The sequence below is a fragment of the Crocodylus porosus genome, unplaced genomic scaffold (assembly GCF_001723895.1).
Source record: "Crocodylus porosus isolate Cpor-Errol unplaced genomic scaffold, CroPor_comp1, whole genome shotgun sequence".
Taxonomy (NCBI): Eukaryota; Metazoa; Chordata; order Crocodylia; family Crocodylidae; genus Crocodylus; species Crocodylus porosus.
The window spans coordinates 8798658-8810695 of record NW_017728929.1 but is presented as its reverse complement, the minus strand read 5'-3'; the positions used below and the strand labels follow the sequence as shown (position 1 = coordinate 8810695).

At 42.2% G+C, this 12038-nt stretch overlaps 1 protein-coding gene across 1 annotated transcript in view; it reads left to right on the top strand.

Annotated features, from left to right (window-relative positions):
* Positions 1 to 10518, top strand: part of PIGX (phosphatidylinositol glycan anchor biosynthesis class X) — an 11751-nt gene extending 1233 nt beyond the window's left edge. Inside the window, exons 3-8 of the mRNA XM_019542980.1 lie at positions 1179 to 1242; positions 1773 to 1914; positions 5160 to 5373; positions 7131 to 7231; positions 9235 to 9435; positions 10110 to 10518. Of these exons, the coding sequence (XP_019398525.1) occupies positions 1179 to 1242; positions 1773 to 1914; positions 5160 to 5373; positions 7131 to 7231; positions 9235 to 9390 (677 nt within the window). The 3' untranslated portion in view covers positions 9391 to 9435; positions 10110 to 10518. The remainder of the gene's footprint in view (positions 1 to 1178; positions 1243 to 1772; positions 1915 to 5159; positions 5374 to 7130; positions 7232 to 9234; positions 9436 to 10109) is intronic.
* Positions 10519 to 12038: the final 1520 nt, after the last annotated feature.

The window sequence follows — 12038 nt, the reverse complement described above, 5'->3', positions numbered from 1 at the left end:
GCTAGGGTCATTTGACCCCAGTATTCTTTCCTGCCATGGCAGGGGGTCAGACTAGATGATCTGCTCAGGTCCCTTCCGACCCTAGAAACTATGAAACCAGGGAGATGCTTCTGCTTCTTAGTTATATGTATAATGCTGCTTCTACATTGAGCTAAATTGGAAATAAAGGAACAGTTTCTATGGCTGCTATGGCCTCCAAAGATGCTGCTGTTATAGGAGGACTCTCAAAAAATTGTATTTGCTCTCTTCTATTTTATGTTGGAATAACTCAAGAATGCTAAAATCATGTGAAAAGGAAGTGTATAGTCCTGTAAATATTAATTTCTGATTCCTGGTGTTGTGACTGTTTCCCACAGATTTCACAGGAAAGATTTTGCACGGGTGTGTAGATGTTGTTGGAACAGCATCAGTTGGAATTAATCATTAGGGGTGTTTGAAATGTTCATATAATCAAAACCAGGGTATCATCTACATACATGTGGTTTCTTGCTGTATGTGTGTCCACATGAGCGTGCGCACACAGGCATGCTTACAAGAACGATCGCAGAAATCAAGGCTAGACTAGGATAAATCTGTTGGATTGCTTGAGGTTCAGAAGAGTTATACTTCATGGTGGACCATATGTTTTGAACAATTTAAAAACAAATTTAGTCTGATAATATGATATCAAGCATCAGTAGATGATTAGAATTAACTGGATTTATATACAAACAAGTACTGTAATTCCTAAGGGGCTTTTTCCTTTTCTTCAGCTGATTATTGTAGCGTGGTCAGCAGTTTTGACCACAGCTGTGTAGTTTAGGGTTGAACATCTGGAATCCTTCTTTACAGACATTAGGCAGCACAGGCTGTTGTTTAGTTAGACTATAATCCTGCAAGCACCTATACACATGCTTCATTTTAAGCACTTATTTGTTTGCATGTCTGAGGACTATGTCTGGAAGCTGGAGGACCAGAGGGAATTATAGGGCTCTGTCTGCTTGTCTAGTGACATAATAAAGAAACCCCTTTATAGTGAGTCCTATCACTTAATTTTATGAATGATTCAACAGCTACTTCCTTCAGATGGATAATAAGTTCAGAGTTATTGGAACCTTCTTAAAGAAGCCCTGGGGTTGTAGTTGTGAAAATGTAGGCAGTGCTGTAGGCACTGTAAATGTCTATTTTCTGTGTCCTAGATGTACTGGCCAGTTGTCCTGATGTCACTGTGACTCGAGAGGTTCTCAAAGATGGATTTCACAGGTGAGTTGACTGTAATCTGTTGCTCAGATAATGCATTGGTTTATTAGTGTGCCACTTTACAGACTTCCTCACTGTATGTTTCTGAGTGGTTCCATCTGATGCATGTACCACTGAACCCAGGCACTGCACTGAGATTACTCATGAGTAAAGTTAGCTGTGTGTATAATTTTTGGCAGGATCGGAGTGTAAATATTTCACAGACATTAATCAGTTACATTGGGGTAAGACCATGAGGCCAAAATGTAAAATGTATTTAATATCTTTTGAAACAGTTTATCGTGCATAAATGGGGAATTGAAAAATAAAGTAGTCATATTGATTGTCAGAGATGTGGAAATAGAATAAAGTATTGTTCCCTAAATGGAGAAGGGCAGGCTCTTTGTATAAAGAAATTACATTTTTGCTGTTCTTAGAACTTACTTTAAAAAAGCACATTTAATCTATGTGTGTTTTGAGGTGATCTATCTACAGTTTCATAGAGTTATCTGAAATTTGTGCATTCTTTTTTTACCTGCTTTTTTTTTTTAAAGAGACCTGCTAACAAAGGTAGAACTTGGAACAGTGGATGAAGACATAGGACATTGCAGCGTGGCGATTAAAGAACAGCTTCCAGCAGGACTCTATGTGGACCCCAATGAGCTAGCATCATTACAACAGCACAATCGAACTGAGGTAAAATATGTAAAGGCTCATGTTGTTTGGCAGTGGTTCATATGTGCAAAGCTGATTTCTGGATAAAGCAAAATGTCTGATTTAAAAAAAAAAAAAGAAATGTTTCATGATGTGAATCTTTGAGGGATATGGCAGTGACTGACTTAAAACATTAGAGTGAAGATAAAATTTCATCTGTCAGCAGACCCATTCCAGTGTGGCCTACATCTCCCAAAACATAACTCTGCTTTTTTGAATTAAGGCCACGGAAGAGCAAATATTATCCATTTTTTGCATATGAGCAATTATCTCAACTGCTTTTTAGTATGTGACTCTAGGCTGAATGATGTGTAATGATATCTATTCCCTGACAATCAGAGAAGCCTTTAGGCCACACAGATACCTTTTTGGCAGAAGAGGGGCTTCTTTTTCCCTAAATTCAAGATGAAAATTTTCCTAGTAAATTTTTCTGTCTCTGGAAAAGAGATACTCAGTGCTGTGGAATGGCTGTCATATTTGATCTTTTTCTTATCTTGTGTTGGGCAAAGATCTCTGTACTGTGATAGCATGTTTTCGTAGTTCAGCCTGCTCAGTGCCACTTGGGCAAATTGGTACTGGGCACTTAGATTGGAGCCATTATTTGGTGGATGGGTTTGCTTTGAACTTGACTATTTATATATTTGTACCCATTGGAAACATAATTAGGGGAGGGGATGGCAGCTTTATGGAAACTGGAAAAAATATATACAAACGAATAAAAGTACTGTATTTTTTAACCTATCTTCTTGGTGAACATCAACTGGCTTCCTTATATACCATGGAGAGTTTCTAGAAAAGAAGCCTTAGACTCTGAACTGTATGAGGATGTTATAGCTGCATGTGTTTTCCATGGCTGAGCAGCCTGGCAAATCCTGTCCAAGTTGAGAAGGGAGCAAGGGTAGTTGAGAAAGCATTGCAGTTTTGCTGAGTGTTCTGCCTTTACACTGTAGAAACATCAGCAAAGGCACCAAGGCAGCAAAGGATCAGCGTTGGTGAGGATGCGTGTGTCAAACAATAGATCTAAGCTACTTAGCTTTCATAGCTTTTATTTCATCACTGCTTTCTTTGCACCTCTCTGCTGTTTGCACTCTACTGAAGAAAGGCTGATTTAGTCTCTTCAGGGACTGATACAGCCTTGGTGTCAGGGCAGTCTCCTCCTTGGGCTAAATGGGACAATTACTCCTAGGGGTGCAGGGTCCTCTGGGAGTTCTGCCAGAATTGTCAGTCCTTGGGTGATTTCTAGAAGAAATGTAACTCCTTTCTAATTGGTTGGGCTCATATTGCATGTGGGAGGCCATCAGTTTCTGGGAAACTGCACCCCAAAGTTCTGAAAGCAAAACTCATGTCACAGGTGTGTTAGGCCACAGTGGGGTGAAAACTGCAGGGATGGTAGCTCTTGCTGAGGCCACAAAGCCTGCCAAGTTTCAAGGAGATGGGTGCAGGGGTTTGGGGCAAACTGCACCTCAAGCTGCAGACAAGCAAAACTCATGACATGGGTGACACTGTGTGTGTTAAGGTGCAGCAGGGTGAAAGCTGGAGGCCTGCTAGCCCCTGCTGAGGCCACGAAGCGCAGCGACTATCAAGGAGATAGGTGCAGGGGTTCTGGGGCCCTGCACCTCTAGCTGCTGTCAGGCAAAACTTGTGACATGGATGCTTGTGGGACTGTGTCTGTCTTGGGGCATGGGGTGTGGGGGACGGAGACAGGGACACATGACTACTGTAGGCCTGGCTGCTAAGCTACTGTGTTACCAATCAATCATGATTCACCCAGGGACCAGCTCAATACACAGTAGCTAGCTACTAGTAGCTACTAGATAATGAGTAAGGATTAACACCTACAAAACCACAAACTAAGGAGAGGAAATAATAATGAACACAGACAATCAACTGCCCTAAGACAGAAACAGTCAGTGGCACAAGCACGCATGTCACAAGTTTTGCCTGTCGGTAGCTAGGGATGCAGGGCCCCAGACCCCTCCTGCACCTATCTCCTTAACAGCTGGCAGGCTTTGTGGCCTCAGCAGGGGCTAACAGGCCTTCAGTTTTTACCCTGCTGCACCTTAACACAGTGTCATGCATGCCACGAGTTTTGCCTGTCAGCAGCTTGAGGTACAGTTTCCCCCAAACCCCTGCACCTATCTCACTGAAACACGGCAGGCTTTGTGGACTCACCAGGGGCCACCACCCCTGTAGTTTTCAACCTTCTGTGGCTTAACACATACACGTGACATAAGTTTTGCTTTCAAGAATTTGGGTTGCAGTTTCCCTCAAACCCCTGTACCTTTCTCCTTGAAACTTGGTCAGATCTCCGAATTGGCTCCAAACCTTTGGAGCCGATTCGGCCGAATTGAAGTGAGAAACCGATTCAGAGCTCCAAATCGAATCACTGACATCTGAATCGGCCAAATCTGAACCCAAATTGAGTAGTTCTCTGTTCGCATATGCCAACTGCTGAGTTCTTCATCCAGGATTGTGTGGAAAACAAGGAATTTAAGCACATGGATGAGATGAAATGTATAGGGTATTTGAAATCCTTTGAGATGGAACTCTCTTTGTGGAGGGTGGAATGTTGTGCTGTAGAATCAGAAAGGTAGGGTGGCAAAGGACCTTGGGAAGTTATCTAATCTACCTGCTTGTGGCATAATCATTCCTTTCTAAATCATCTCAGCTGAGGATGGGGTTTGTGAGACACCTTTGCTGTTCTTGGCTTTGCTGTAATTGCCCTATACAGTCTCTGACAAGCCACTTGATCTTTGTGCCTCATCTTAATAATGAGGATAACATTACTCCCTTCCTCCCACCATGCATTTGTCTTGTCCATTTTGATTGTAAGGTGCTTGGGAAGAGGACTGTGTCCTCCTAAATGAACATATAGTCCCAGTGAGGTCCCAGCCTCTGTTGGAACCTCTGTAATATGAAAGGTAGTGAATGTAAAACATTAGCACAAATTTCTCTTGTTTGTAATTCCACTGAAATCCATAGACACCATGGGGATGTAACCATTGTATGTAGAGGCAGCAAGATTGAATTAGATCCATTTCTTTGTCACCTTGAGCAATAAGAATTTCTAGTGAGGTAATTGACCTCTTATTCTGCCAGGACATTCTAGTGGCTCCCCTCAGCAGGTGGATTGTCCCGTGCATGTTCATTCTCTGTACTGCTACTGGTGTGTCTTGCATAACATTTATTCACCTGAACTGTGATTGTGCCTTGCCCCTTGCTTGCAGGCCCTTATAGTTCCAGATGCTGTTGATGTGGAAGCTCCCGAATACTTGGCCACAGACCTTGTTGTTCTCATTTACATGAAATCGGACCCTCGGTGTACTCATTGCTTTCAAGCCACGCTACCTGTGCACTGTCGCTACCACCGGCCAACGGAGAATGATGGGAGAGTGCCTGCTGCCCTGAAGAATCCTGAAATACTGATCCGCTGCCCTGAAAGTGAGAAATTCTCCTAACTCCTCTTTCAATGGGAATGGTCAATGCAGTCTGAAATTCAGACATATAGTTGTCTTTTGGGACAGATCAGTGGTGGAGATAAATTTGAATAGTTATTTTAAAAAGGGGAAAATAGCAACAGGAGAATGGGGCAAAAAACCTTTTTACACACTTTTGAATTAATGCCACCTGAGCCCATTAACATTTAGTTGTTAAACTGTCTGAAATTGTACCATGACCATTTCAACCTCCGGGTAATCACCTTCCATCTTCAAGAGAGCTAGATCTTTCAGTATCATTGTCTCAGCAAGGATTATTGGTAGGCAGCTTGCTTCTTCAAAAACCTATATACATCTGGGCTTCTGATAGTCAGCTGTTTGCTCCCCCTGTTTCCACAGCACCTTGGGCCATTTGTGCATGTGCTGGGGGTTTAGTTCTCTCTAAATTGAAATGGTAGGCTTTTAATTGGTGGGTTTTTAATTGTGTTGATTAAAAACCCACTGTTTCAATTTAGGGACTTTCATCACAGTGATGGAAGTGACAGGCCCATCATTTAAATCAAAAATATGCTGCAGAAGGTGTATGCTGTTATGGAATTCAATCATAACATGCTGCCAAACGTGTATGCAGTTATGCAATTAAATTGTTAAAAAGGGCAATTAAACCACTGAAAGGGGCAATTTCCTTACATGTACAAGGGCCCTTGCATGGCAACTGATGCAGGGCCTGGCAAAATCTACACAAAGGGAAACTGAGTTACCGTATATACTTCCATACACATGCACCTTTCCCTCAAAAATTAACCTTCCAAAGTTGAGGTGTGTCTTAAGTGGGGATGCGGATTTTTCTGTCCCAAATAGAAACATGGTGATGCTATAAAATGACTGGTGCTTTTTTTTCTTTCTCCTGTCTCCAGCAGCTGCATGGAGGGGGAGGGATGGAGTCCAGCATGGGCAAATTGAGAGAGGGTGCAGTGGTTGGTTGCACTTTGCTTTGATCCTTACTCCACCTGAAGCTTGATTCCTGCTCCACTTGATTCCTAACTGCTTTTCACTTAACAGTATAAATGTTAATGATCCTCTTGCTTTTAAGGCTATCTTGATTTTACTAATCAAGCTAGCCGTTATTCAGCAATTTTGCTGTCTGTTACCTACTCGTAGTTTCTTTTCTCCTATTTCACAGCCCTGCAGACTGTTTTTGGCATTATTCAAAATCCTATATCCATCCATGGAGTTTGGAGTTCAGCAAAAGCTACAGTTTCAGCTGAGCAGCTAAGCAACACTGACATTTCAGCTGTGAAAGGGTTAAAACTGTAGTTTTTGGGTTTTTTTTTTTTTGCCTGAGTAGAAAAGGGAGGGTGGGTGAGATGAAGAAGAGGCTCTGTCCTTCTGCTACGTGGTCATAACTCTGGAAAAACCTTTTTTTCCTTAATTCAGCCTTACCACAAAAAAAAGGTGTGTGTTTTATTTGGGGGCATATGGTATGTATTAAAATAAAGTAACACTTGTTTATGTTCCTCCTTTCCAATATGCTGAGCCTTAGGATTCACAAGGGTGACCTGACAGTACTCATTTGAATCTGCAGGTTTCCCACTACAGTTCAGTCAGTGATCTTTGTGTAATATTCTTTCCCTTGTCTTTCAGTGAATAAGGTTTACCAAGCTGTTGTGATAAATGAAAGTCCCACGGGAATGGAACTTGCAAAGCGTGTTGCTCCTCCTCAGTCAGATTCTTGATGTTGCATATTTCTGCTTTTCCTAGGTTTCCCACCAATGAAGTGTTGGAGGCATTCTGAAGTAGAAGCCCCCTGTTCAATGAGAACTGAGTCCACTTGTCATTGGAACAATGTGAAGTATAAGCCTGTGAGTTCATATTTATTATGTAGTTCCTTGGTTCATAGATTCATAAATTGTAAGGCCGGAAGGGTCCTTGGAAAATCATCGGGTCCAGCCCCCTGCACCAAGTAGGAAAGATAACTGTTCTCCCTTCATTTCACCTGCTGACATGTTCTGAGTAGTGTCTAGTATATTTTTGACTCCTGGCAGCACTGGAGTTGGGATGAGGGTTGAAGTCCACTCATGCCCAACTTGCTGTAATGCCTGGAGACTTCCCTTCACTCTTCCTTGGTGATCATTGCCCCTTATATATACATATTTCAGTGACTTTGTGCTGAATCCTTTGTTGGAATATATCACTGTTGCTGATGCTTTAGTGGTGCTTTACTTGGAGCCAAGGATGCAATAATTGTTGGTGTGCATGAAGATTTTGCTAATAGTTTGAGGAACGAGTAGGAGATAGTGAATGTACTTGGATTGATGCCTTGTCTGAACAACTGCAGGGAAAATGACCTCTGAGAAAAGCCATACATGCCTATATGGATATCTCCCTATAAACTATGTTGCTGAGGATGATGTATTTCTCTTTATATCAAGGCCTAGATATGAGCTCTAGCCACCTGGAACTTTGAGACTCAGCAGGGCTAGAGTACTGTAGAAGATGTGAACTGAGACAAATCCTGATTAGTAATTTAAACCAGGGCTGTTCAGCCCCCTGCTTGCAGGGCAGATCTGCCCATGGCACCATGTCATCTGGTGTGTGAGGTTCCCCACAGAAATTTGGCAGTGGGGGAGCAATGGCACTGCTCCCTTGCTGCCAAGTTTTCAGACCCATGGGGAGCCCCAGACCCTGCATATTGAATCAGGTGCCCAATCCCAGTGTGCAGGACTGCCGTTAGGCCCCAAGGCCCAATCCTGGTGTGGGGGCTAGGAGGAGGAGGCACCAGGCCCATGGGGTCCAATCCTGGCAGATGACAGCAGGAGGGGGCAGTGCCAGGGTCCCATCCTGGCATGTGGGAGTGGGAGGGGAGGTTGCCAAGGCTTCTGGGGCCCAGTCCCAGTGGAAGGGGGTGGTACCAGGCCCTCTCGGGCTCAATCTTAGTGTGCCAGGCTGGAAGGGGGCAGTGCTGAGGCCCCCAGGGTCCCATCCAAGCAGGAAGGGGTGTTGCCAGGCCCTCTGGGGTCCAGTCTCAGAGGGGCAGTGTCTGCGGGGCTACATTTGGCATGCATACCAGCTCTGACCCATTCATCTGGCCTGTGGGCCAAAAGGTTGAGCACCACTGATTTAAACACTTGTTGCATTCAGGAAATCTGGCTGTGATTGGTAAAGAATTTGAAGAAGGTAAAGAGTTTGCATCTTTTTATGGCTTGTACTTTATTTGGGAAAGAAGTCTCCCCCTTTTTAACAGGGAAATAATAGGAATGCCAAACTTTGCTCTTTGGTTTTGTTGGAAGACTTCTTAGCATGTGTTAAATGATTACAGTTCTTGATAAAAGGTCTTTCAGGCTCTCCTGTATCATAAAAAGTGAAAAAAGGAACACACCTTCCTTTCTTTTTCCTTTACAGGTCTCTGATAGCTGAGCTTTCATTCCATAAGCTTATTCCTTTAGGTTCTAAACAGACATTGTCCTTGGAGTGGGATCAGCTGTGCTGAGATGCATCCTGACACAACTGGCTTGCTTTAGTGGGTGACACAGATGTTGCCCATTGTCTCAAGTTGGGACGTGGCAGCATGATACGTGTGTCCAGGGGATCCCTTGCTGGGGGATTCTTGGGGAGCACCTCTGCAAGTAGGGAAACAGCCTTCTTCTCAGGTTTGCTTTCTGGATTTCAATACCAGGGGAGAGGCAAAATCTTTGAAATGACTAGAGACAGAACCTGAGCTAGCAGAGCTGTTAAATGAAGCAGAGGTTGTTCAGAAGCATGGAATGAACAAGTATGAAGCTTGTTTAAATAACACCCAGTGAAAATATGAAGCAGTTAAAATGTAATGATTATATAGGTTTAACACCCACCTGTCTCTTCATAGGTAAATAAGGAACTGATTCTGCAGGTTCCAGTGGGACTCAAGCAACACAGTTCCTTAGTATGTGCAGTGACTCTTCTTACCACAGTCTTGTGTTCGAGTCTGGTTCTTGTAGCCGTATGCAAACATGGTCATTTCTTCCTGGTGAACTGCTCATAGTGAAACCAAACATGGCCTTATTGTAAGAAGCCATATGGATTGAGAGTGAGTATTGGTTTCCTATTAAAGTCTGTGTGTGGCGTGTCATTTACTGTTGTTTGTTTGTGTTATGGTTGTGCCTAAAGTCCATTCTGAGATCATGGCTCTTTTGATTTAGGCACTTAGAACAGGAAAGGATTTCTACATGGGTGAAACACAATTGATCCCTGTTTGATAGAACATTGAAAACTGTTAGTTGCATTTAGGTGACTTGAAATTGGCATTAAAAATTTGGAAGAGATGTCAAGCTATCTGGTGTGAATTAGAAGATGGATGAATAATTCTAACTCTCAAAGCTGGTGAAACAGTACTGACTTGGAAACAAATGTTTGGAAGACTGGAGGGAAGTCATTAGAACTGTTGAGAAATACCAGGAAACAGAGAGGAAATTGCTTCATTGGTGGAAAAACCGAGTGGCTCCAGGTTAATAGAAATGTCTTCTCTGTGCTTTATTTGACAGTAGGGGGCATTGTGAGCATGTAATATGATTGTGGGGAAGTCTATTTCCTGTATGGCAAAAGGTTATTAAATCTAGGTAGTTCTTTTTATAAAATTACACATGCAATAAAAAGAGGAAGTTCCTGACTTCAGCTTCTGTTTCTCATATTTCTTTGTGTGGCCTGTATTTGACCAACACAGTCATCTCATTAGCTGAATCAGCTTTTCATTATCTTCCACAGCTACAGCCTTGGGATCTGATAGGCATCGTTCTTCATCTTCTGCTGAAACTCAAAGAGCTCATCTTGTCACCCTGCTGTAGGAGAAGTCACAAGTGCTCCACCCCTGGTTTCTTGTTCTCCCTCAGTTCAGTGTTGGATGATGATGGCTGTGTCTACTTCATTCACTATCTCGGTGCACAACTCCTTTTGCATCTGTTTGGGGAAAGGGAGGAGTTAAAGAAAACAATTGCAGATAGACTTTGTTACATATTTACAGGTTTCCCTCACCAACTGAGGGGGTTAGGTTCCTGAAAGTTTCCATGGTTGGCAAAACTGTGGTTGGTAAGATAAAAGGCTTATGAGAAAAATAGGGTCAGGGACTTGAATATGAATAATAAAGGAACATACAATGTATAAAAATCATTGTTTATATTCGCCACACTCCCTATGTGCTAGATGATCCAACAACTCCTTTTGTTTCCAAGGACATCACTTTCCTTGCCCTCTTCACAAATTGCTCCTTGCCGTCTTCACAAATTGTTCACCTTCACCATTCACTTGCTTAGAGGCCATGATTAAGGAGAAAATGCAAAAATCTCAAAGAAATCGGAAGAAAAATGCAGAGTACCTGCAACTGGATGGTTAACAGTGCGAAGCACAATGCAAGACTTGAGTGTCTGTGAGGGGATGGGAGTGCCACAGGTGGCTAACAAGAGCGCGGGTGATTTGAAATGGCAGGTGGCAGGCTGATGTGTGGCCATGGAAAACCATGGTTACTCCAAACTATTCCATGGTAGCCAAAGTGGTATATAGAACATTAAGTGTGGATACTCAAAACTGTGGTTGGCAAAACCATGGTTGGCAAGGGAAACCTGTAATCATACCTGAGCAGCTGGACTGGGATGAAATTAACTCTGAGCTGTTGTTTAATTTGTCCTTGGTTGTTTATTTTTTTTTAATTTCCAAATTTGAGTGTGTTTTTGTGCTATTTTCTATCCACACACGTAGTTTATATTGCAGACTGATCCTTGGACCTGTGCCATCATGAAATACTGCCCAGCTTTGGCAGATGGTTCTCTTTTAAATGTTTCTTCCTTTTGTTTTTTCAAAATCACATTAATGTCAGATAAATCTCAGTCTGAACCATTTTAAATGGGTCAGTCTGCCTGATAGCATCACGCAATGAAAACAAATGGGTCAGTTTCCTTGGAAGAAAGGAAAAAAAATGCCGTGACTGGTAAACCATAAAGAGCATATAGTTGAGAAATGTAAGTGATGACAGTGTACTAAGACTGTAGAGTGGAGTCCAGATTATAAACTGAACTAGGAGGGACTGCCTTGTTGTTGTTGCTGCTGCTTTCAGTGAGTTGCATAGGTGAAAGACATTGTTGTCCGTAAGCTAATGGTTTGTATGAAACGAACAACTAGTATTTAGGTATACCTACAGCGATAGGCAGATCTAGGATTTTGAAAAGGATGGTGCAGGTGGTGTGGTGCAGCATCACTTTGAACACAATAGGTATTTTTTCCAGTTAAAGAGAAACTAAAAGATATATGCTGCAGACCCAGTGCTATATTAAAGACAGATTAAAGCAAAAACAAATATAACATTTTTAGAACATATACTAATATGAAAGCTTATATATTAAGTTTAAAAAACAAAATGAGCTAGGCCAAAATAGTCCAAAAATTATGTTTTATTAGTCTTGTAGTCATTATAATTAACTGTACATCTTATTCAGATTTGTTAAACAAAATGTAACCTTGAGCTTCTTGATAGTTTAGCCAACACTTCATTGTCAGTCATTTCCACACCTGAGTTAGTGTTCACCTAAGCAATATTTCTACATCTGACTTAAGGGTTTTAGCTAAAACTAAAAATGGTCTGCAGGCATATGAAATAGAAGACCAAGATTACCATGAATAATTAACAGACAGCAACATTGCAGA